This window comes from Pelobates fuscus, chromosome 7 (assembly GCF_036172605.1).
Source record: "Pelobates fuscus isolate aPelFus1 chromosome 7, aPelFus1.pri, whole genome shotgun sequence".
Taxonomy (NCBI): domain Eukaryota; kingdom Metazoa; phylum Chordata; class Amphibia; order Anura; family Pelobatidae; genus Pelobates; species Pelobates fuscus.
In genome coordinates this window covers 140840613-140867019 of record NC_086323.1, presented here as the reverse complement: position 1 = coordinate 140867019, position 26407 = coordinate 140840613, and the positions used below count along the sequence as shown (strand labels likewise).

General features: G+C 39.9%; 1 protein-coding gene across 1 annotated transcript; it reads left to right on the top strand.

The window, feature by feature from the left end:
* Nucleotides 1–3914: 3914 nt before the first annotated feature.
* Nucleotides 3915–25816, top strand: LOC134569229 (uncharacterized). Its single transcript, XM_063428145.1, has 6 exons — nucleotides 3915–4018; nucleotides 4667–4852; nucleotides 15014–15111; nucleotides 24719–24822; nucleotides 25290–25503; nucleotides 25535–25816. Exons 1-6 carry the CDS (start codon nucleotides 3915–3917, stop codon nucleotides 25597–25599), a joined length of 771 nt encoding a protein of 256 aa, XP_063284215.1. The 3' UTR covers nucleotides 25600–25816.
* Nucleotides 25817–26407: the final 591 nt, after the last annotated feature.

The window sequence follows — 26407 nt, the reverse complement described above, 5'->3', positions numbered from 1 at the left end:
AATTGATCACTGACTACAGTGATCAATTGGCAGGGATTAAATTTTACTGTCATCTGATTATTTTTTTTAACCCCTGAGGGTTAATTCTTTTTTTTTTTTAACCCTCAGGGGTTAAATTTATTTTATTAATTAATTTAAATATTTTAAAATTATATATTTAGCTAACTGGGGTGGGTGGAAGTTAGTGGGGAATTAGGAGTTAGGCTAACTAGGGTTTAACGTTAAAAAAAGCTTTAAAATAAGCTTAAAAAGGTTAAAAATTACATTTAATTTTTTTTTTTAATAATGTTTAAGTAAAAAATAAAAAAGACATCCCCCTCTACCCATTACAAATAAAAAATTAACCCCTTCCCTGCCAGTCGATCACTGCCTACAGTGATATAAAATACAGCTCACAGTATTATACTGTGATCTAATTTGTTTTAACCCCTGAGGATTAACTTTTATTTATTTATTAACCCTCAGGGGTTCAATTTATTTAATTAATTAATTTAAATGTTTTATAATTATATATTTTGCTAGCTGGGGTGGGTGGGAGTTATGGGAAAAATGGGGAATTTACGGTTAGTGCTGCTTACTGCTAGTTAGGGGTTAACGGTAAAAAAAAAGCTTAGAAAAATGTTAAATCTGTAAAAAAAAGTTTTAAGAAAGTTTAGGAAAGTTTAAAAAAAATATTAAGCAAAACAAAAGTTTAAAAACTAGTTTTAAAAAGTTTAAAAAGTTTAAAAAAAGTAAAAAAATACATTAAAAAATGCTAATTAACACTACACCTGGAACAAACTAGAGAAAAAAATTATCCCACGCTAAGGTTCAAAATATGCCTTTTGAATTACCCCAGGGTGTATTCTTTAATAAATAGTATGTGTTTGTGGGGAAGTTTCAATAACCAACCATCTAAACTACTCCAAATTGGAACATGGACACAGCGTAAAACTTCAAAGTTAGAAAAAAACTGAATGGCTGCGTCTCAAATGTGCCCCTTTAACATCCACATATACCTGGCAAAGGTACATACGGGGGTATTGCTGTACTCAGATGACATAGCTGAGCAACATATGAAGTTTTATACAGTCATAGCACACATAAGGTTTGCAAAATATACTGCGCAAACTCACTTTGTGTGTCAAAAAGGCAGAAAAAAAGCTTATTACCACTACACTTGGTACAAGCTAGCAGAAATATTATCCCACGCTAAGGTTCAAAATATGCCTTTTGAAATACCCTGGGATGTCTTCTTTAAGAAATGGTATGGCTTTATGGTGTATTTGGATTATATAGCCTGGTAAAATACTCCAAAATGGGACATGGGCACAGCGCAAAAATTTAAAGTTTGAAAAAAACTGGAATGGCTATGTCCCAAATGTGCCCCTCCGATGTCCACATATACCTGGCAAAGGTACATACGGGGGTATTACTGTACTCAGTCGACAAAGCTGAGCAACATATGAAGTATTATACAGTCATATTACACATAAGGTTTGCAAAACATACTGTGCAAACTCACTTTGTGTGTCAAAAAGGCAGAAAAAAAGCTTATTACCACTACACTTGGTACAAGCTAGCGGAAAAACTATCCCACGCTAAGGTTCAAAATATGCCTTTTGAAATACCCTGGGATGTCTTCTTTAAGAAATGGTATGGCTTTATGGTGTATTTGGATTATATAGCCTTGTAAAATACTCCAAAATGGGACATGGGCACAGCGCAAAAAATTTAAGTTTGAAAAACAACTGGAATGGCTATGTCCCAAATGTGCCCCTCCAATGTCCACATATACCTGGCAAAGGTACATACAGGGGTATTGCTGTACTCAGCCGATATAGCTAAACAACATGTGAAGTATTATGCAGTCGTAGCACACATAAGGTTTGCAAAACAAACTCACTTTGTGTGTCAAAAAGGCAGAAAAAATGCTTATTACCACTACACTTGGTACAAGCTAGCGGAAAAATGATCCCACGCTAAGGTTCAAAATATGCCTTTTGAAATACCCTGGGATGTGTTCTCTAAGAAATGGTATGCCTTTATGGTGTAGTTGTAATATGTAGCCTGCTCAAGTGCTCGCAAAAATGGAACACGGACACATCAAAACCCTCCATGAAAATTCACACTTAGAAACGTAAACTTGTCATGTCTCTTTTACAGCACTGTAACTTCACAAAATATTGCCAAAGACATACAATGGGGGTGTCCATTTACTCAGAAGACTTAGCTGAGCATAATTTGGGGGGGGTTGAACTTAGTGGCACATATGAAATATACAAAATGCCCAGCAAAAATGTAATCCGTATGTAAAAAATGCCCAAAATAATTTTTTACCACATACTTTGGCATATATTGGTGAAAAAATGGGGGCATGTTAGGCACAATATGCACCATATGAGATACCCTGGAGTGTCTACTTTTACAAATGGTAGGCCTTTTTGGGGGTTTTTTGAACAGTCAAACTGTTATAATACCCCAAATGGAAGCATAGGCTCATTAAATCCGTCTCAAAATTCTACTGTGAATACTGAAAAGGACAGGTCTCATATATGGCACTGTAGCTTCACGAAATAGTGCCAAAGACATACAAATGGGGTGTCATTTTACTCAGCAGATGTAACTGAACACAAAATAAAACGTTGTACAGGAATAGTACACACCAACTTTACAAAATACACATGAGAAGTTCTTTGTTATAAGTTTGTGTGCCAAAAAACAAAAAAAAACACAATTTTACTCCAATATTTAGCAGAGGTTGGCGGTGAAATGACTACGTAGAAAGTGTCAAAACAACCTTAGGTAAATACCCTGTTATGTCTACTTTATATATATATATATATATATATATATATATATATATATATATATATATATATATATATATATCTACTTTTGTGTGGCAATTTTGTTTTATTTTATGGCTATTAAGCTTACAAGACAAACATATCAAATTCTAAAATCGCTCCACATTAAAAGTTTATTTTACTCCTTGTGCTTTGTGACCTGTAACTACCAAAAAAAAACTTAAAATCCCAGACACATTATATATTCTGTAAATCAGAACAACGAAATTAATTTATTTTGAATTACTTTCTTTAACCTGCACTAATTATGCACACATTATTATTGCAAAAACTGTAAAAAAAATAATAATAATTTTTTGTTGTTGCATTTTTCTGTATTTTTTTGATAATAAATAAGCATTTATACATGTAAATGTTACACCAAATTAAAGCCCTTTCTGTCCTTTAAAAAACAGTATATAATATGTGTTGGTGCAATAAACGAGAGAGATGCAAATTGCAGTTGAACGCAAACAGCAAGAAAATGCAAAAATTGCTTGTGTCATTAAGCGTAAGACAAGCTTCTGAAGCTGTGTCCTTAAGGGGTTAAGGGCTCTTTATTTACATTCATTGGATTCAATAAAAAAAAATTTTGGGGGGGGGGGGGGGGGTAAATTGGACTTTATGTTTCTGATGCCATTTTTCTTTTTCTTGTCAATTTAATATATAGTTTTCTGACTACACCCAAACAAGCAAGCAACTTATTAATGCTGACATAGGGTCTGAAAGTAGTGTAAATAAACAGTTACAACAAATAAAAAACACTTTCTTGAAATAATGTTTCATTTAATTTAATATTTATGAGGTAAGAAACAACTGTATTTATCACACCCATGTACCTTTACACTGTGAATTCTCGTAAGTGTCAGAACTCGACTGATGGATGATGTTGGCATAAACTTTGTTTAACGTTGACTTATTTAAATGCTTCAGGGATTCCTCTGTCAACCTTTGCTGGATCCAGTCACTGCTTCATTTTGTACCGTCTCCGTAGGAGACAGAAAGGTTGTGCTGCTGCAGGGAATGCAGTGATTTTTTTATGTCATTAATAATTACCAGAGGGGAAAAGGAACATCGTTATGGAACATGAGTGTCACTATGACAACTCTACCCCTGACAATAAGAGGAGAAGAGAACCTTGAAATATTGTATACACTACACCAGCGTACAGAGAAGAAGCAAATCATATGGTAAGAAATAATTTATATAACGGTCATATATACGTTTGTGCAGAGCATTTCATTAAGGTGCGCAGCAGAGAGGTGTTTTTTTGTTGTTGTTTTTTTAAACATGAACAATAGTTATTCACAAATAACATTATTTCTTAAACAAATTGAAACATCTTTATTTTACAGATAGCAATTCCATCTTACTTAGTAGACGTTTGTTTTGACAATATCTGGATTGGTTAGGTACCTACACCAAGAACGATGCCCTGCTGTCAATCATGGTTATTCTGCTAGAAGGGGTCAACCTAAATGTTAATGTTTCAAGGGTATTTTTAGTAATTTCGACAGACTGCAGTGTTCCGTAACCTGATTACAATTCTGAATAAGTAGTGAGATAATTTATTTAAAAGTTCCTATACAGAACGGTTATATCGGACACTTTACAAAATTTACCAATTATTAATCACTGGCGGGGTGACCAGAGGGTTATATAATTAGACATACTGGTACAAACTAACTAAGAGACCCAGAATATGTCCTGGCTCCCCGACTTTTCTTTCTGCTACTGTTTTCTGACAATGTGAATAATGAGATTTATGTTCTTTCTAGTGTCCGGATACTTGCATAGAAACTTGGCTGCCTGAACTGTTTATGTTTTTTGTGTGGAAGGTTTGGAATGTCAGGTGTTCCAGACCAGTGTGTGAGTTCTGGAAGGAGACACATTCTAATGGGCAGCAAGAGCAGGGATTCTAGAGCTGGTAGATTTCATCACAGCATGGATGCAATGCTAGAAGAAAAGGATGAAGATGATGATCTCGTAAATGCCCCTCCAAATTATATCCAACAGCTGCGCAGGTGAGTCATAACTTTACTTTAGTGGATGAGTTGAGGACAGAACTTTTTACTATTTTATATTTGACTATTTTCTAACACTTAGCTTTTAATAGCACAAAAAATAAAATAAAATAGAGAAACCCTCAAACAATGAAAAAACCGAAATAATGAGTAAGGAGAGATAGAATATATGCTCATAAATGGGACATGAAAATATCTAGAAGATGTCTTATAATAAGCACAAAAAGGAATCTTCAAATAAAGATAAATCATCTACCCTTTTAACTGTCTTTACTTGATATATCAATTACATCTCAGCACGTTCAGGCACTTTCAGGGTTAATAAGCCGGCAAGAATCTCATACAGTGACGTCACGCTGAAGAGAGAGAAGGGGGCGTGGCTTGTTTAGAGTTCGATCGCTAGGCGCGAACTGCCAAACACACGCCCCTTCATTCATTGGTCTATGATCGGTATAAGAAACCACTGGTGTCAGAGGACACCTGTATAGCCTCGGAAGAAGGCGCGTTTCTCAGCGCCGAAACACGTGTCAGGCAACAGGCAGTTAGGTCAGATAGACGCTCGTGTACCATCGTTATTTCTACAAGTCAGATAGAATTGGACTCTTTTCATTTACCTTAACTAGCGGAAAGTGTACTTTATTTGGGGATTTGGTCGTGGATGCAAGGGTTGGTGTAAGGGATAGTGTAAGGGATGGTTCCAACTTGGTGATTCTCTCTCTATCCTCTCAACATACTCCTATATTTCTCTTGCAGAATCAAGTTGCAGCCTTTTGTTGTTCTTTAGCTGTACACTATACACCAGCAAATGGATATAAGTTGCAGCAACTCTGTACTAAATCCTTATACTTATACAATTCAATTCAAACAAGCCTTCCCTTCTATGTAACAAATTGTTACACTTTGCTACTCTGTTAGACCTTACAAGTCTTTACTCAGAGATCTCTAGGCAGTGTGATTCATTAACATAGAGGGTAATCTCTATACAGTAGCTACCAGTAGTCTACAATAACGATTTTAGCACCTGTATGGGATTTATCTTTATTTGAAGATTCCTTTTGTGCTTATTATAAGACATCTTCTAGATATTTTCATGTCCCATTTATGAGCATATATTCTATCTCTCCTTACTCATTATTTTATTTAGTTTTTTTCATTGTTTGAGGGTTTCTCTATTTTATTTTATTTTTTTGTGCTATTAAAAGCTAAGTTTTAAATATATACATACCCACCAGGGGGCGTCCAACTCCTATCAGACCACCAGGTCTGTTTCTCTTTATTTCACAAATGTGAGGGTTATCCCCTATTCTGGCCGCCCCTGACACACACCAAGCTGACTCCCCTCGGGGTATTTAGCTTTTCTTCCCCTATTTTCACCAACACTTACCATTATCCTGAATTCCCAATCCTAAGGATTTCGTTTTTTTACCTGGGTGTGTTTGAATTAACTCCCAACATGGTCCTTGATTTAATATTTTGGATAAACTTTTACAATGATTTAGTTTTAGGAAAAATCTTCTAATTGTGTAATTTAAAAAAACTAAAATGATTTGTGTTTTATTGGTATTTGCATACATTTGTCTAATGTTTTGATATATTTTGTATGTATTTGATATTTTAATATTTTGAAAAACTATTTAAAATGTATCCAAAAAGGGGGCGTGTCCGAGCAGCGCATGTGAGCGGACGTGCGGGACGAGAGCTCTCCCAAACAGCAGCCTTCACAGCCTGATTTAGCCATTAACGCAATCCGAAAACGAGCCGACCACCGAGGGGACACACCACATACCGACATGGCGTCGAGGTCAGCGAAGAAATTTAAACAAAAAACGCTAAACTCGCACTTTGGAGTGCAACACGCGCTGGAACACGGAGACCAAGATGGCGCCGACAGGCCTACCTCGCCGGCTCAGGATTCCGACATAGGGGACCATACAGCAGATCACGCTGAACTCTCCAACCCGGCAACGGATCTCTCGGTGAGGACCATAATGCAGGAACTGAAAGCCTCATTTAAAGCAGACATTCAGCAAATGACTGCAGAAATAAAGGCTGACATCAACAACATTGGCGAAAGAACAGCAAAGCTGGAAGAACGCACTGATGAACTCATAGACGCCCACAATTCCATGGCCGAGGCCTACTCATCGCTCAAAACAAAACTTCAATCCCTAGAAGAGAGAGTTGCGGACCATGAGGATAGGAGCAGGAGAAACAATGTCCGCATTAGAGGTATCCCTGAATCAATCCAGAACTCTGATCTCACTAGGTATGTGCAAGACCTATTTAAAACACTGATACCCTCTTTAAATAACCTAGACCTGATGCTGGATAGAACGCATAGACTCCCTAAACCTAAACACCTGCCTCCAGATACCACCAGAGACGTGATCACGAGAATCCATTTTTATACAGTGAAAGATAAGATCATGCAAGCTTCCAGGAGCCTGTCAAAATGGCCGGAATCCTACCAACACATCAAAATCTTCACAGACTTATCTTCCGCTACTATGCTTAAACGACGCACTTTCGCGCCCATAACCACAGCACTACGGATCGCCAACATCCCTTATAAATGGGGGTTCCCCACCAAATTACTAGTGAGGAGGAACGGAGCGGTCAGAGCTATCACCGATCCAAAAGAAGGCAAACGCCTCCTGCAAGAATGGCAAATATCGCTTCCCCCCACGGGTGCAGACCATCCAACTGCCACTACCACCTCTGCACCGCAATCTTTGGCCAAAGAATGGTCGCAGGCCCGCAAGACCCAAAGACAACCCACGAACTCTAGTGCTCCGACTACCTGATCCTGTTAAGGTCATGAAGACGGGTCTTAATGGAGAAAGTCGTACCATCTTGACCACTAATACTGTAACGTATAGTCCTATGGTGTATTAATACTTAAGGTTTTGATCGATCTATGACTGCTTTATATGTACACCCCTTGATCTTCCCCCCCTGACTAATGGCTAATTCAATGTTTAATCTGTTAAGCTGTTATGGGCGAGATGTAACCCGCTCCTAGTTAACCGTGCTTAGTTAACTGATTGTTAGACTGTATAACTTCTATGCAAATGTCTCAAATGAATCACCCCCACGGCCTACTAATGGCCATGTTTATCCGTTGCCGTGAGCAGCTACATGTCACCTCCAGTGGCATACGGAATATTGTAAATAGTTTTCCCCCAGTTCTCCCTACCCCCAAAACAAAGGGCACATTGAATAGGAACCATGGGTTATCAGTGAATGATAGGACACGACTAGTGGGCGTCCACAAGTCCGGTATAATACTATCCTGGTGGGAATCGAAAAACGGGGAAGGTTGGGCAGTATGCCTATACCCCGGTAGTAGCACACTCTCTACCCGCCCATATGTCGATTAAAATAATGTCTTTAAATACCAAGGGGCTCAACTCTCCGAATAAAAGGAGACTAGCCATAAATGAAGCCAAAAAGTGCAAAGCCCTCATAGCATACTACCAAGAAACGCACTTCACCTGGAAAGGGAGACCAAAATTTAATTCTAAAGACTACCCTCATGACTTCCACACTTGTTACAAAGCTAAGAAACGAGGTGTTTCGACACTGATCAGTAAAGATGCCGCATTCACATTAATACGCAAAATCAGTGATAAAAAGGGCCGATACCTAATTCTTCAATGTCTCATCAATAATAACCCCTATACACTAATTAATGTGTACAGCCCCAATACTAATCAACATGACTTCCTGCTTATGGTTTTAGCGCTGGCAGATTTGTACAAATATGGGGAGGTAATCCTAGGCGGTGACACTAATTTCTTAATCGATAGTAACATGGACTCATCCTCTACAGCTGATATCTCAGTGACCTCTCTCAACCAAAGAGTGGCACTAGCATCTAAGATATGTAACACCCTATCCTCTCACCAACTGGTTGACCCCTGGCGCATTCAACATCCCGCAGAGGTCGATTTCACCTGCCACACTGCGGCACATAACAGCTATTCCCGAATTGATAGATTTCTGGTCCCGGCCACTTACATGCCTAACATAGAAGAAACTACCATTGGGTTGATTTCATGGTCAGACCATGCGCCCACCACAATGAGCCTAAGAACACCCTTCCCTAGCAAAGGCACAGGTTCCTGGAGACTAAACGAGTCGCTCCTGACAGACCCGGCCGTTATCGCACAAATAAAGGTAGACCTCACCAATTATTTTAACGAGAACACAAATGAAGAGACCTCTGTAGACCAAATTTGGTTAGCGCACAAGGCGTGTATCCGGGGCAGCTTCATAAAACAGGCAAGCCGAGCCAAAAAACTAAGGACCGCAGAATACAATGCCCTTATAACTGAAATTACCCAATTAACACATTCCAATAAACGCAACCCCAACCCTAAGACGCACACACATCTTCTACAACTGCAATCCAAACTCAGAAATATGGAAATGGCCAAAACGACTTATGCTCTTCGCAAAGTTAAGCACAACTTTTTTGCCAATGGGAATAGAGCAGGTGCAAAACTGGCAGCGCAGCTTAAACGTAGAATGACAGCATCCAGAATAGCTTATCTGGAAGATAAGAAAGGAGACCGCATCATCGACCCACAGGGAATAGTATCCAAATTTGCAAGCTACTATGAAGACCTATATAACTTAGCAACAGACCCCACTGTTACTCTACCGAACCCACAAACCATCCACGACTTCTTGGACGACTTAGATCTGCCCGGACTGACTGACGAAGACAGAGAAAGCTTACAAGGCCCATTTACCCTAGATGAACTGACTGATACCATAGCTCACCTGCCCACTCATAAATCTCCAGGCCCAGACGGCCTCCCCAACGCATACTATCAAACCTTTACCTCACTCCTTTCTCCACACCTCTTAAAGGTCCTGAATGAGAGTTCCCAAAGCGGTACCTTACCGAAAGAGATGCTGCTAGCCCATATCTCTACCCTCCCGAAACCAGGAAAACCCCCGACACAATGTAAAAATTTTAGACCTATCTCCCTTCTGAACTGCGATGCCAAACTCTATGCGAAACTACTTAGCAACCGACTAGCACCGCTACTACACAAACTTATCCATAACGACCAGTCAGGTTTTGTAAAGGGACGACAAGGCTCAGACAACACTAGAAAGATCCTCAATGTAATAGACGCCATACAAAGACAGGGGTCGGAGGGCCTATTCTTGGCGCTGGACGCCGAGAAGGCCTTCGATCGCCTCAATTGGTCGTACATGACCGAAGTCCTGAAAAAGTTTAAATTCCCGGAGAGCGTCATAACAAGCATTATGGCCTTATACAGTAACCCAGCGGCCAGAGTGTCCCACAATGGCTTCTTATCCCAACCATTTAAGATCACGAACGGCACCCGACAAGGGTGTCCACTATCTCCCCTACTCTATATTCTATCACTAGAACCCTTAGCACACAAAATCCGGACTCACCCTGACATTCATGGAATTACCATACAGGACCGCACATACAGCCTGGCGCTTTTCGCCGACGACATTTTCATAACCCTCTCTAAACCACAACAGTCTCTACCCCCACTGATGGCTCTGTTAAAAAGATTCGGGGACATCTCTCATTACCGCTTGAACCAAGATAAAACGCAAGCATTACCAGTGGGAATGCCGAAATTAATGATAGATTCACTTCATGACCGCTACCACTTTGACTGGAGATTGACATACATTACATACCTGGGGATGAAGATAGCATCCACTATATCTAAAACAATAACGCTTAACTACAATACCCTAGCCCTAGTGTGTAAAACTGAACTGAATAAATGGAAACACGTCATGCTTTCATGGCTAGGCAAAATCAATGCGTATAAAATGATGATCCTTCCTCGTATCCTTTATTTTTTTAGAATGTTACCCCTACAACTCCCCGCCCAATATTGTAAAGACCTACAGAAAATGTGTAACACATTCGTCTGGGCAGGTAAAAAACCTAGGGTGCCGATACGACTTCTCCAACTCGCACCCAAATTAGGAGGAGTAGGCCTGCCGAACATTGGACAATATTATAAAGCTGCTGCACTGACTGGTGGCGTCCTCCTCCATGCCCAGCCCAACCTCTTACAATGGACAGACATGGAGAAGGCGCAGTGGCCAAACTTACCCATCATTGACTATATGTGGACGCCTCGATGTCTTAGGACTCGGAGACCCACGCTCTTCCCGACTACCTCCCACACCATAAACATATGGGACAAATTTCTCTCGAGCCTAGGTCACCACGGAAAATTCCACCCAAAAGCACCCATTTCGGTTGTCAAATCTGTGTCACAAGACATCCCACTCCACCTCTGGACCAATGCAGGGATCACTCACATATCTCAGCTAGTGAGGAATAGAGAAATTATTCCCTTCCCAGAACTGCAAACCCAATGGCAACTACCAAGCCGAGCCACCTTTTCCTACCTACAATTGAAGAGTATCATATTAACATTCATGCCACAGAGCCGCACTACCCCTAACTCCAACTGGGTTACCCCCACTCTACTCTTAGATAGGTGTTGGTCTGCACCAACGAAACCAAAGACCCTGGCGCTATGCTATAAAGCATGGCAAGAGATTGCGCCTCCACCACCCCTATCCCACAGAAACCAATGGGAGACAGATTGCAATGAGACCCTAACGCAGTGCGACTGGCTGAAAGCCCTGAATGGTCTCTCTAAACAGACCCGCTGCTACTCTCACATAGAAGCACATAGGAAACTTTTGTACCGATGGTACATAACCCCACAACGTCTCCATCGCATATTCCCCAACACCCCACCTACTTGCTGGAGGTGTAGCAATGCCCTGGGTACATTGAAGCATATTTGGTGGTCCTGCGAAGCTATCCAACCCCTATGGAAGCAAGCCCGTACCATACTGGACGAATTGAATATCCCAAGCTTTTCCCTAACCCCCACAGTGTGCCTACTCCTTCTCCTACCCCCGCAGTTGAACCCGAGCGAGAAACAAATCACTGTACTAACCCTGATGGCAGCAAGGAGCCTCTTAGCACAATGTTGGAAATCCCAGCAGTGCCCATCCATGCCTCAACTACGAGATAAGTTGGATCAATTTTACTATTATGAAAGATTATCACTCACCACAGTAGAACAAAAACAAAGGTTCATCGACACATGGCATATATGGGAGACTACATACCGCAACAATCATATATCTCAACCACCCACACACACATCACCTCCCACTCACCCTTAATCAAATACCACTCCAACTCAAATACTACTTCATACTCAACAACCCAACAGCCCACCTTGCTACCAGTCTGTAACCGAACCCATCAACTACTACTGGCTCCCCTCGTCAGTGATGCCCTAATTTTCCAAATTTTCAGAGTTCTACCCCCTTGTTAAGGACTATCCTTACCCCCTCTACGTAACCGGTATACGAAACACTAACTGAAAGTCACATGGTTACCCTACCTTATGAATGTAATGGTACACTGGCAGTCCCACCACCAACAGTTGAGAAAAGGACTATTACAATGAGTTCCTATTGAATAAATGTCGATGGTGTTGAAGAAGTATGTGATGTACTTATAAGCTGTAATTAACAACGATGCTGTTAACTCCCACACCTGACAATGTACCTTCATGATGTTCTCTGTAAACTATGTAACCATCGCTAACCCCCCCTACTCTTCTTTCTGTATCCCTGATATTTTAAAATGCAATAAAAACTAAATTTGAAAAAAAAAATGTATCCAAAAATATGAAATCATTTGAATAGCTTATCCAACAATATTACATCCAAGGCTATAGACTCTAATGGTTTAATGTTTTTTATTGGAATAATGTATTTCTATTTTTCTAAAGAGGGAACCAACTGCAGAGTCCTTTATGGCAGCAAAATGTTTATCCTATTAGGTATTTGAAACCCTTGACATTAGCACATGGATTGAAAACAGGGGGTAATTTGTACTCCCCTCTGCTGTTATAGGTGTTCTTGATAAGCTACCATCATTTTAGCCAGATTTTATATTTTATATACCGGTATGTGTATATATGTATTCATTATCTGTGATTGCAAATAGCCACTTGCAGGGGTGAGATTAAATCTTGTGGGAAAAAATACATGACTATAAGTTGAACAGGCTAAAAAAGACGATGTGAACATTTTAACGACATACACTAAATCTTGCAGGAGAATGATTAAATCAATTCAATAAAATGTCTTCAAAAAAGTTGTAAAAAAGGTTTTCTGTCTCTTCATAGTCAGCAGGGGTTTGCATTCAAATATTGCAATTAAAAACTATAGGATGTATTCACTAAACAGTGAATTGTGGTGACTGGTGAATAGTCATATTGGATTATAATTAAGTTGGAGAGATTTCTCCATGTGAGTTAAAATATACTAACCAATGATAGAGAGAAGGGATTTACTGGCCCACCAGGATACCAGGACATTTCCTGATGAGCTGGCATACCTTCAAGCGAGTGCGCAGCCACCTAAAGTGCACTGGCCCAGAGGGTGCATGGCCCGATTGCAGGGTGAGCGGCAGGAGGGTAAGGGCTGCGCTCCTGCCCGTCACTGAAGTGTGGCCGAGCCATGGACCGTGGTAGAGAAGCTTTAGTTCCCCTATCTAGCCTGACAGGAAGTGCTTTCAGTGAGCACCGAAATGCTTACTGTGAGACCGGGAGAGATACAGGAGCTTCTCTACTGCAGTCTGGTCTTGGCCACACTACAGAGGTCAACAGGCACCTGGACCGTGGTAGAGAAGCTTTAGTTCCCCTATCTAGCCTGACAGGAAGTGCTTTCAGTGAGCACCGAAATGCTTACTGTGAGACCGGGAGAGATACAGGAGCTTCTCTACTGCAGTCTGGTCTTGGCCACACTACAGAGGTCAACAGGCACCTGGGGGAGGCACATGGATGGACTGAGTGAAGAGGATAAGACACATGGACTGACTGTTGGGATAAAACACATGGAGGGACTGGGGGGATGACACATGGAGGGACTGAGTGGGGAATGAGACACATGAAGGAAATGGGGAGAATGAGATACATGGAGAGGCCATGGGGAATGAGATTCGAAGAGGCTAAGCGGGGTAATGATACACAAAGAGGGGCTGAGGGGGGTAATTAGACACATAGAGGGTATTGGGGAATGAGACACATGGAGGGGTTAAGGGATAATGTGACACAAGATGGAGATGGGGTAATGAGACATTAGGAGGGACTGGGGGGAATTGAGTACATTGAGGGGCTGGGGAGAGAAAATACACAGGAGCTGGGGGAAGAAAAAAACATATTGGTGTTGGGGGGACACAAAAGAAATTGGGGGAAGAAAGAGAGGGGATGGGGAGAAATAGGTCTGGGAAAGGGGATCAAGAGACACAGAGGGACTGTTGGAAGAGAAACATACAGAGGGGCTGTAGCAGACAAAAGAGACACAGAGAAGGGCTGGGGAAAGGGAGTAAGAGACAAAGTTGCTGGGCTAAGAGACAAAGGGGTTTGGGGGAGAAAAACACACAAAAGGGACTGGTGGGGAATAGTGACAAACAGAGGAGCTGGAGAAGGGGAGAAAGAGACACACAAAGGGGCTGAGATGAAGTAAAAGATACACAAAGGGGGGTTGTAAGAGACACACAAGAGGGATGTAAGACACTCCTAAATGGCAGCAAGACTGCAGGGGCGTGATCTATACACCAAAACTACTTCATTAAGCTACCGTTGTTTTGGTGACTAGTGTCCATTTACAATATAAATATTAGAACACCAGACTGAAGAGAAAACGACATGGATTGTTTTGTACACTGGTCCACAAAATTATTAAATATGATGCAAAAAGCAATCTGTTAATAAACTATTAAAGAAAACACATGGCTGATCTGAGTTCATGGAAATTGTCAGGGTTATTCTGTACAGTATAATTTTAAGGAATTTATGGTGAATTTCAAAATTTAGGCCAAAATAGCTGATTCGAAATGTTTTATTTTCAAATTCAGCTATTTTGCCCTAAAATTTTAAATTCACATTGAATTTCCAGTAAACACTTTAGTGAAAAAACATGAAAATCTGGTGCCTTTTCAGAATTAAGAAAGTATGTAAACTGCAATACACATTTTATAGGAACTCATTATGATAATTAGTACATGCCATTTTCAAACCAAAGACTCTATTTTTGTTTTTTACATAGCATTTTGGGTAATGAAACAGCAGAATATTTTTTAAATCCTCCCCCAATGGATTTTCAAATCAGCAGCTCCTTACAAAGAATACTCAGCGAGATGGAAGGTAAATACTACAAACTATACAAGTGGTGTGGTGTGTGTATGTCTAAAGACAATATTGTCAGTGTTTCTGCCTATGTCACCACAAAACAGGAAATCGTTTTTTTTAAATAAAGTATGTAAAAATAAATTAGAAAAACAAATTCTTTCCTTTAGAATATGACAGAATCTCTCAGCCATATACACTGATCAGCCACGACATTAAAAGAAACTGCCTAATATCATGTAGGCCCCCTTGTGCTGCCAAAACAGCTCTAATGTGTAGAGGTATGGACAACACAAGGCCTCTCAACGTGTCCTGTGGTATCTGGCACAAAGACCCTATAAGACTTGCCATTTTGGAGATGCTCTGACCCAGTCGTCTAGCCATCAGTATTTGGCCCTTATTAAAGTCACTCAGATCTTTTTGGTTGCCCAATTTTCCTCTTTCCAACACATGCAATTCAGAGACTGTTCACGTGCTGCCTAATATATCCCATGACAGGTGCCGTTGTAACGTTATAATAAATGTTCTTCACTTCACCTGTCAGTGGTTTTAATGTTGTCGATGATCAGTGTATGTGTATGTGCCATAATTTTATAAAGCTATATATTATACCACTGGAGTTATTTTTTAAATGTATATTTCACATCTTTCTGAGCTTTTATGTGTCCACTCTGTCATTATTAGAGCTTTCAGTGGCTCTAAAAAGTGTGAGTTCATTTTTAGAATGCTTAAAAATAAATATCTTTTGGGGCGGGGCCTGACAACGGAACCGAGCGGTCGCACATCGCTGCAGCTCCCGCTTGGATTTCTACATTCCGGCCAATCTGAGGGCATCCGACACCAACCTGGGTCGCAGAATCTCGGTCTGAGTCCGGGACAGACGGCCGACACTGCCGATGCCGTTCTTCCACACGCCCGGCTCAAAAACACGACGCCGAGGCGGCAAGGCCTACCACGCGGGCGGACGGCAGAGAGACTCAGGGGAAGGAGTTTGGCCCTGGGGAGCACCAGACCTAGACGACTGGTACCTTAACCTGCCACACACAGGTGAGATGGGGCGCAAATCTCAGAAGCTACCCACACATACCCCTAAGCCACAGCGCGACATAAGCCAGATGCTACAGGCCCCAGGCGCAACGCGGCCCACGTCTCAACGAGACGCTTCACCACCACCCTCAGAGGAGGAAGACCCAACAGATAGCCCACCACTCACTCCCTGTCACCCAGCTCACTCACGGGTAACAGAGGAAAATGCCCCAGCATCCAGGAGCGATATCCAGGCTATGCTGACAGGCCTACAGCAGAACCTCAAGCAAATGTGGGAGGCTGACCTGGCAGCGCTGAAAGGTGATGTGCTTGCAGTGACAGCACGTACACAAGCCACCGAAACGGTAGTGGGGACCTTACAACAGGGCTTACAAGAGCTGGAGGAGAAAGTACAAAAAATGCACACCACTCAGACTACCCTATCTAGACAAGTCAACCTGCTGGACGACAGGGGGAGACGCAAAAACGTCAAAATCAGGGGGGTGCAGGAATCAGTACTGTTGGAGGAACTACCACATTTCATCAGACGCCTCGTAGCCGCACTACTCCCGGCCAGACAAGCCAAAACCTTCCTATTCGATGGAATATATAGAATTGCAAAATCCCCGCAAGCACCTACTGCAGCCCCACGAGACATCATACTACGGTGCCAGTCCATGTCAGACAAGCTAGGACTCTTAGCAGCGCTACAGGGAAAGACACCTCTGGAATTTGAGGGTTGCCGACTATCATTCTTCCAGGACTTGAGCAGAGCCACACTTCTATGGCGTAAGCAAATGCACCCACTTACTAAACCACTCCACGCAGCAGGCATCGCCTACAAGTGGTCCACTCCGGGAACCCTGTGGGTTACCAAAGACAACAAGCACTATAAGGTCATGGACCCCTCCGAAGGACCTGCTCTAATGGCAACACTGGGACTCCTAACTCCGACGACAACCTCACCGCCGCAACCAGGCCACCGACCCAGGAGTGTGGAGGTGCCAACAACGGCAGCAACAAGACCCCGTGGAGACACCAAGACCTGAAATACCGCGCCGGGTCTGAGACCCTTGGACTATTATTGGACTCTCTCAATAACAAAGTTAGCAATGTTTGCAGACCTCTATATTTCTGGTCCACCTCCTTTTTAGTTGCAATAAGATAATGACCCGTGGGAGGCTTCACCAACTGGCCCTGGTGACCCTCTCCCCCCCCCCCCCCGCCCTAGGGTAACAGGGCATTTCAAGCAAGGGAGCTCTACATAATAGATACTCTAATGACCCCACACAGAGGCTTTTACTCACCTCCCACTCACCTAGACATCTACTAGACTCGAACACTCGTTACCTCGCGCTTACACATAGCCACCTTCATCACCGTAAATAGCCATGCCACACAGCGCACCTCCGGTCCAGGCGATAACCATGCAGCTCCTACAAGAAGGTATAACAGAAATAGACCGAACCACATAGGGAGCCACTAAGGGGAACGTCACAGCGCCACACACACCAAACGCGGCTCTAGCCCTGGACCCCATATGGAGCATCATTCTTACACAGATATCAGGGATCGGGTGGGATTTGACCTACACAGGGAAAGGCATACCGGACGCTACACGCCCCACCAGCTAGATGTCTCCAAAGTACTCGCGCTGGCACACATAGACGGGTATATATTCCCCTACACTCTCACCAGTTAAGGCCCTCGATACAACTTTTCAGCCCACTAAATTTTAAAAAATGTGCGAATTGTTCCTCACCAGTATATACCATGTAGAAAATTTTTATGAGCCATGTTCTCACTTATGCGGAATTACCAACATGTTTGTTCTTTCCACCGCACGCAAAAATAAAGATTTACAAAAAAAAAAAATATATATATCTTTTTGTTTTGATATACTACTCTACGTTTCTCTTTATTGGTTTTTGTCTTTAAGCCAAACAATATTATTATACATGAAGGCTCTAATCTGCCATATGAATTTATTTTTACACTTATAGCTGCATATGTGTGTTTTCTTTTTTGGCTTTTTCTTTTTGTTTATCTATACATATTTTTGTGTTATGTATTAACTTCTGATGCATCTTATAATCCAAAAAAATACGGTACATCCTGAAAAACAACCAGCTACCACATATGTATATTTTTATTTATTTTTCTATTACAAGCAATTACAAGCAAGTACCTTGAAGCCGTTAACACACAGGTAATACACTACAAATATATCTACCATGAGTGTAGGTGTACAGAGCTGCCCACTCCAGTATGTCTATTGCATCCCACAATTCCTAGTATACAGCAGGCTTGTTACACATTATGGAATACTTTTGCACATAATTTGGCATTATTTGGCCACTGGGTGGCCGAGTTAACCACCACTTTCACCCTGAATCCACCTACCAAACCCATTGGCTATTTGTGAACTTTTTTCATTTCTGTACAAAGGTGAGCAGTACTTGTCTGTAATAATGTCATGTTGTGTTTGTGGCTATAGTGACCTGATCCACTCAGTTATGAATTTTTGAAATTGCATTTTTATTACTGAAAAGTACAGAATTCACAAATCAAAAAACCTAACCATAACCTATGTAGACACGTTAATTATTGGACTAATTTCTAAACAGAGCTAAACAGAGCTACACAGTTTAAGTACTCGCTTGATGTCTTCAGAATACAAATAAAAATGAAATCACAATCACTGAATGTAAACTGTATGAAAGAAGAAATAATGACTGCACTTGTCTATTATAAACAGATTTCATGGATAAATATGCATTTATCAGATTGCCTATATTATACCTAAACATTTAAAAAGACAGTCACATTTCAATCTATGTTCAGTTTATACAAAATCTCTCTCTCTCTCTCTCTCTCTCTCTATATATATATATATAGATATATAGATATATAGATATAGATATATATATATTATATATATTTATATAGATATATATATATATATATATATATATATATATATATATATATATGGCATCCCTCCAACCCCCAAGCAAGCTAGAACAAGTCAAACAACAATATACAGGTAGCGCTAAGAAACATACTCCAACATAATAGTATATAATAATAAGAGCAATAAAATCAATAAGAGCAATAAAAAACCCACAGGATATAAAAAGATTCCACAATAAAACTTAAAAGAATAAAAAAATTCAAAATGGTACGGCACAGTCTCAAAGGTGGCAATAGGTCTAATAGTACTGGTATAGGACTGTCTTGATAGCTTTGCTTATACGACCACTATAGTGCCAGGAAAACAAACTAGTTTTCCTGGCACTATAGTGCCCTGAGGGTGCCCCCACCCTCAGGGACCCCCTCCTGCCGGGCTGGATGGAGAGGAAGCGGTTAAACTTACCTCTTTCTCCAGGGCCGGGCGGGGCGCTCTCCTCCTCCTCTCCGCCTCCTCTTTGGCTGAATGCGCATGCGCGGCAAGAGCCGCACGCGCATTCAGCCATTCTCATAGGAAAGCATTTACAATGCTTTCCTAAGGACGTTGGCGTCTTCTCACTGTGATTTTCACAGTGAGAAGCACGCAAGCCCTCTAGCGGCTGTCAATGAGACAGCCACTAGAGGCTGGATTAACCCTAATATAAACATAGCAGTTTCTATGAAACTGCTATGTTTATAGAAAAAAGGGTTAACCTTAGCTGGACCAGGCACCCAGACCACTTCATTAACCCCTTAAATCCGGAGGACGTACTATTACGCCCTGCAGGAACCGGCTCTAAACGCCGGCGGGCGTAATAGTACGTCCTCGCCATAATGGCCGCCCACGTGGCCGGCGCTAATCGCCCGCTGCAGATCGCGGTCGGGGGGGATGCCTGGCCCCCCAGGCAACCCCCCCTGTGGCCGGTGACCGCGATCTGCAGTCTCTGATCGCAGTGACAGGCTGTCACTGCGACCAGTATTAAGCATGTGTCAGCCGATTTCAAATCGGCTGACACATGCGGCCGGCGGCTTTCCCCTTCTGCAGATCGCGGTCGGGGGACTTACCTGGCCCCCCAGGCAGTCCCCCTGGGGTCAGTGACCGCGATCTGCTAGGTCTGAGATCGCAGTGACAGGCTGTCACTGCGATCTCAGAGCGCTCTGATCGCAGTGACAGCCTGTCACTGCGATCAGTGTTACATGTGTCAGCCTATTGGCTGACACATGTAACTGGCACAGTGATCCCCCTGCAGATTGGAAGGGGGGAGTGCTTGTACCACCCAGGCACTCCCCCCTGTGGTCAATTACCCAATCTGCAGGAGGTGATCACAGTGACAGGCAGTCACTGTGATCACTGATCCTGTGTGTCAGCCAGTGATGTGACATCACTGGCTGACACTGTCTCTGCCCCCTGTCCTGTAAAAAAAATAAAATATTAGTTAAAAAAAGAAATAAAAAAAATGACAGTTACAAATAAAATATACTTAGATCATATATATTATATATATATGATCTAAGTATATATATATATATATATACACATACACACACATTTACACATACACGACGTGTATTTAAATATTAATATATATATATATATATATATTAATATCAAATTACACGTAGACTGATACTGATTAAATATATATATAATTATTGTTATATATATATTTATAAATAATATAAAAAAAATAAATATGTAAATACGTAAAAAAATAAAATAAAATAAATAATTAAAAATAAAATATTAAAAAATATATAGATGTGTTTTATTTCGTTCTAACTGTATTGTGATATTAATATATATATATTTATATCAAAATACACGTAGAACGAAATAATATATATATCTATATACATAAATATATACGTATATATCACTATATATATACCTATATATAAATAAAAATATTAAAAAAAAAATATATATATATATACGTATATATACACATATGTATATATATACATATATTAATTCTACACATATATTTATGTAATAATTTTACATAATTAGGTATCCTAATTAATTACAATTAGCGGGACCTGCCTGACCACCCATGCCGAAAGTATAGGGAATTTAATTTGCTAGCACTATATTTAACCCTATAACTTTCCAAGACACCATAAAACCTGTACATGGGGGGTACTGTTTTACTCGGGAGACTTCGCTGAACACAAATATTAGTGTTTCAAAACAGTAAAATGTATTACAACCATGATATCGCCAGTAAAAGTGACGTTTTTTGCATTTTTCACGCACAAACAGCACTTACAGGGACGATATTATTGCTGCAATACTTTTTACTGTTTTGAAACACAAATATTTGTGTTCAGCGAAGTCTCCTGAGTACAACAGTACCCCTCATGTACAGGTTTTATGGTGTTTTCAAAAATTACAGCGTCAAATATAATGCTTGTGTTTAATTTTTTTCACATTAAAATTCGCCAGATTGCTTACGTTGCCTTTATGACCCTATGGTAGCCCAAGAATGAAAATTACCCCTATGATGGCATACCATTTGCAATAGTAGACAACCAAAGGTATTGCAAATGGGGTATGTCCAGTCTTTTTTAGTAGCCACTTAGTCACAAACACTGGCCAAAATTGGCGTTTTTTGCATTTTTCACACACAAACAAATACGAACGCTAACTTTGGCCAGTGTTTGTGACCAAATGGCTACTAAAAAAGACTGGACATCGCTTATTTGCAATACCTTGGGTCGTCTACTATTGCAAATGGTATGCCATTATGGGTGTAAATTTATTTCCTGGGCTACTATACAGTCTCAAAGGCAACGTAACCAATCTGGCGAATTTCAATTTCAAATGTAACACGCTATATTTGACCCTGTAACTTCCCAAAACACCATAAAACCTGTACATAGGGGGTACTGTTTTACACGTGAGACTTTGCTGAATACAAATATGTGTATTTTATTGCAGTAAAAGCAAACAGTATTATGACATTAACAGTTAAAATGTCATGTAGAACGAAAAAAATAAAAAAAAATCTTATTTTCTCCCATTTTTTTCATATTAAATTATGTTTCATAGCTAAATATTTGATATTAAATGAAAGCCCTGTTTCCCCTGAATAAAATGATATATAATAAGGGGGGGTGCATTTAATATGAAAGAGGTGAATTACGGTTGGACAGACATATAGCGCAAATGCCAGGTTTTGTTTACGTTTTGTTTCGTTCACAACTTGTACATTTGGCTGCGGTGTTAAGGGGTTAAGCTGAAGTGGTCTGGGTGCCTATAGTGGTCCTTTAATAGCAGAATATGAAAAGGAAGCAAAAACAGAGGCAGACCAATAGTGCAAAATTGTAGTACGTGGTAGGACAAACGACACTTAGATCGTTTTTGTGTGAAAAGTTCATATGCTTTAGCCTTGGCTGTGGCTAATGTTCGTGGATGAAAGCCTCTAGTGAGGAACCTGTCCCAAATATCTTGTATCTGTTGATTCTTTACCTACATCACTGTTTCTGAGAGCTATGCGATACAACAGCGACACCAAGAACCGGGATCAACAGATACAAGAAATTCTCCCTGAAGTGCTCCCTATACTTTCTTTATATATATATATATACACACAGGATTGCACCAAGGCACCGTAAATATAATTTTTTTTTGTATTTGGGAGGAGTGCCAAGCATTTTGTAATTGGTATATGTATATATATATATATATATATATATATATATATATATATATATATATATGTATATATATATATATATATTTAACTTTAAATGAAGAGAGCATTCTGGAGTCTGAGGTAAGTGAATAGTGTTTTTATTGCAGCAATCAAATTATGTCTTATTATTAATATATGATTGCTGCAATAAAAGCTCTATTCACTTACCTCAGACTCCAGAGTGCTCTCTTCGTAGAAAACTATATTGGGGCAGAGATTGCACCGGAGCAACTTAAAGACCGGGAACGTTGAGTGCTGGGACATGGGAAATATATATATATTTAGCACTCTGTATAATATTTTAGCACTATGTATAATATTAGAATATTGAAGTGATTATGAGAAATTAACAGCAGTGGAAAAATGCCTTGTTAACAAATTTATTTTGTTACATTTTTCTACATATTTATTTTGCAACACTGCAGCATATGTAACTCTTTAAAAAAAAACCATTCCAATGGGAAAAAAAACATTTTGATATTTTTAAGTATTTAGCAGATATACCCCAATGAAAACAAAAACAACAATATATGTGAACACAACCCAGTGAAAAAAATGAATAGTTCAAAACAAACCAGGACTTCCCTTAATATTTTTTAGGTGAAGTTTTCCCGGTGAATCCCCGAAGACTTCCTCTTGTCTTCAATAGATATATGCACATAGAGTAGGGGAATATAAATTTGTAGAATTAAAACAGCCTTAAGCAGTATCTTTTCTTTCAGTGTCCAATGTGGTGTTGTCCCTCCTCACACGTTCATCACAAAGTAGATGTATGTATCTCAAAAGAGAAGGATATATACAAAGATGTAGTGCACTTCCAGAGTAAAGTAAAAAAGTATTTAATGACTTACATTGAAATATAAAAACAAACAGCTTGTCACCATACGTCCTACGCGTTTCGTCCCAAGTCTGGACTTCCTCAGGGACTTCCTCAGGGACTGCACCAAGTCCCTGAGGAAGTCCAGACTTGGGACGAAACGCGTAGGACGTATGGTGACAAGCTGTTTGTTTTTATATTTCAATGTAAGTCATTAAATACTTTTTTACTTTACTCTGGAAGTGCACTACATCTTTGTATATATCCTTCTCTTTTGAGATACATACATCTACTTTGTGATGAACGTGTGAGGAGGGACAACACCACATTGGACACTGAAAGAAAAGATACTGCTTAAGGCTGTTTTAATTCTACAAATTTATATTCCCCTACTCTATGTGCATATACCCCAATGAAAACATGTAAACATTAATTCTGCATTTATATTGCAGGCCCTCCACTTCCTCCCAAGCCCAGACGTTCTGTGGCTGTCCAATCACAGACTTCCCAATGCATCTCAATGAAAAGTCTTTGCATGGCAGGTGTTCTGGGCAATTACCTGCCTCTTGAGTTTAGCTTCACTGAACTAAACAACCAGGAAGTAACAGGACCAGTTTTCTGGATGACAGCTAGAGGATGTAAAAAGTTCAATTTAAAAATTTGCTGATTTCTATCGAAATGTGCACTTTTTGTAAAAAAAAAAAAAAAAAAAAAAAGAGGACACACTCATATACTTCAGCAAGCTGGACTGCTTTAGATGTATTGAGTGTTCCTTTACAAATATAAACAATATTAATACATGTGTGGGATTACATATGTAAAATAACTATAATTTTAGGACATAGACATAACAAAGAGAGAACATGTCCATTTAATGAAAAAATAAATCATCAAGGTTATTTGATAACATGCAAAATGTATTGAAATTTTTCGCCAAAATAGCAGAATTGGAAAAGGTCTTCAAGTCAACTATGTGTTTAGATCCGCTCCTTTGGCCCAATGTTTGAAATTCTCCTTGAATTTCCTATGAAATCACACTCTAGAAAATAACCACGACAAGGTCATTGATGCATTAGTTTGTGATTCATTCGTTTAATGAAACCATTGAGTCTCCAGTATCATTTGTTCACGTTAGATTCACCAAGCGCAGAGGACTTGTGGAGGATCCTGCAGGAAAAAACTCAGCAGCGTTTGAGAGATGTTTGCCGTGAACAAGCCAACCAAGATGGGATTAATACGGTAAAACCACGTGGACAATTTCAGCCATTCGGTCAGAATTGTCTGTTGTAGATAGTAGATAAAAGGATCGTCCATCAAAGGTGCAGATTTACCCCCAAGGAAATGAATCGATGACACTGTAGATGCTGATTAACACAATTTCCCATGATGCTCAGATAACTACAAATTTGAAAGGGATTATTGAGTCTAAGGGCAAACTCATTTAAAAGGTTCAGGACATTATCTTTTAGACCAGATGAGTAACTCAGCTGATATATTAAGCATTTCCAGTGCTACTTAGTGTGTTCCACAGAATGCACAACATTCTAAATGCAAGTATTCTATTGTATTAGTCATCATTAGGCCACCAGCTCGTGAGAAAATGTTGTAAATTTCTGTGTGAAATAAACTGACACTCCTGATGTGTCCCTTGTTGTTTTGTTTTCTATTTTTGAATTTCCATTTGTTTGTTTGTTTCTGTCTTTAAGGCCAATATCTTCAAAAGCTTTGTTCAGAGATCTGTTATGAAGAAGGTGTCAAAGAAGAAACATGATCTTCTGTATATCAGACAAGCAAACGAATTTCACCAGGATTTAACTAATCTCCTTCTCAGTATTAACCCATTGGACCTGGAGAACAGTCAGAGAGAACAAGATTTTTCAAGATACCTTCATTCAGATCCATTTAGAGAAAGATCTAAATGTAACCGTTAACAGGTTTATTCAATAAATAGTTAGTAGTAGGGAGTGGTTGCAAAATAGAGGCCACAATAATAAAACTGGAAATAAATTATCTTGAATTGTTAAGTAAATACCTCCTTGGACATGTGACTTACTAAAGATTGTCACATGCAACAAGAATCTGGGGATTGTTACTGCAGTTTGTATTAGCAGCAATATCTTTTGTAGAACAATTGGCAAAATTAAATGTAATACCCCAAGTGTCCATTAGGTGGCAGCATGTTATAAAATGTTAATTGAACCTTTGTAAGGCCTCTTAAAATCTGGGCAATGTATTTATGCTGTGTAATCGAAGCATGAACTGACATTTATTCCTTTATCTCACTATCTCACAAAAAAAGCCAATACCCAGGATGTGCCCAGACAAATTCAACATTGTTCGTGAAATCATAATCATTAACCATCTAAAAAAGTGCAAAAAAATATATAATGATTTCTGTTATAAGTGCTATTTCTGTGGGATGCTAATGTCTAGCAAGTATAGCAGGAATTTGCACGCCTGCCAACATTTCTAATGGACATAAAAGGGACAATTTAATTTTAGGGGTGTTAGTAAGACTGTGACCAGGGGTGGGCAGGTTAGACAATATTTGTTGACTTATTAATAACAACATATGCAACTAAAATTTAATTTAAAAAGAACAATGTGTCTTATTTACACAGACTGATTTCTAAACACATTTATTGTAGAGTTTAAAGACACATTACTGGGAGTAGTGTTACACGCTCAGACACAACAACAACAACATTGAGCTCATAGAAAAGAGGGACAGAGGGATCTGAAACCAAAATAGGGACTGTCCCTCCTAAATAGGAACACTTTGGGAGAAAAAAAATAAATCCTATTATGTAAAAATAATATTGCT

What these genes read in the sequence shown, in the direction of transcription:
- LOC134569229 (XM_063428145.1), top strand. Translation starts at nt 3,915, where the DNA reads ATGAGTGTCACTATGACAACTCTACCCCTGACAATAAGAGGAGAAGAG. An exon ending in AATACTCAGCGAGATGGAAG is followed by an intron (nt 15,112 to 24,718) that starts GTAAATACTACA and finishes TGTTCACGTTAG; the next exon opens with ATTCACCAAGCGCAGAGGAC. An exon ending in ACCAAGATGGGATTAATACG is followed by an intron (nt 24,823 to 25,289) that starts GTAAAACCACGT and finishes TCTGTCTTTAAG; the next exon opens with GCCAATATCTTCAAAAGCTT.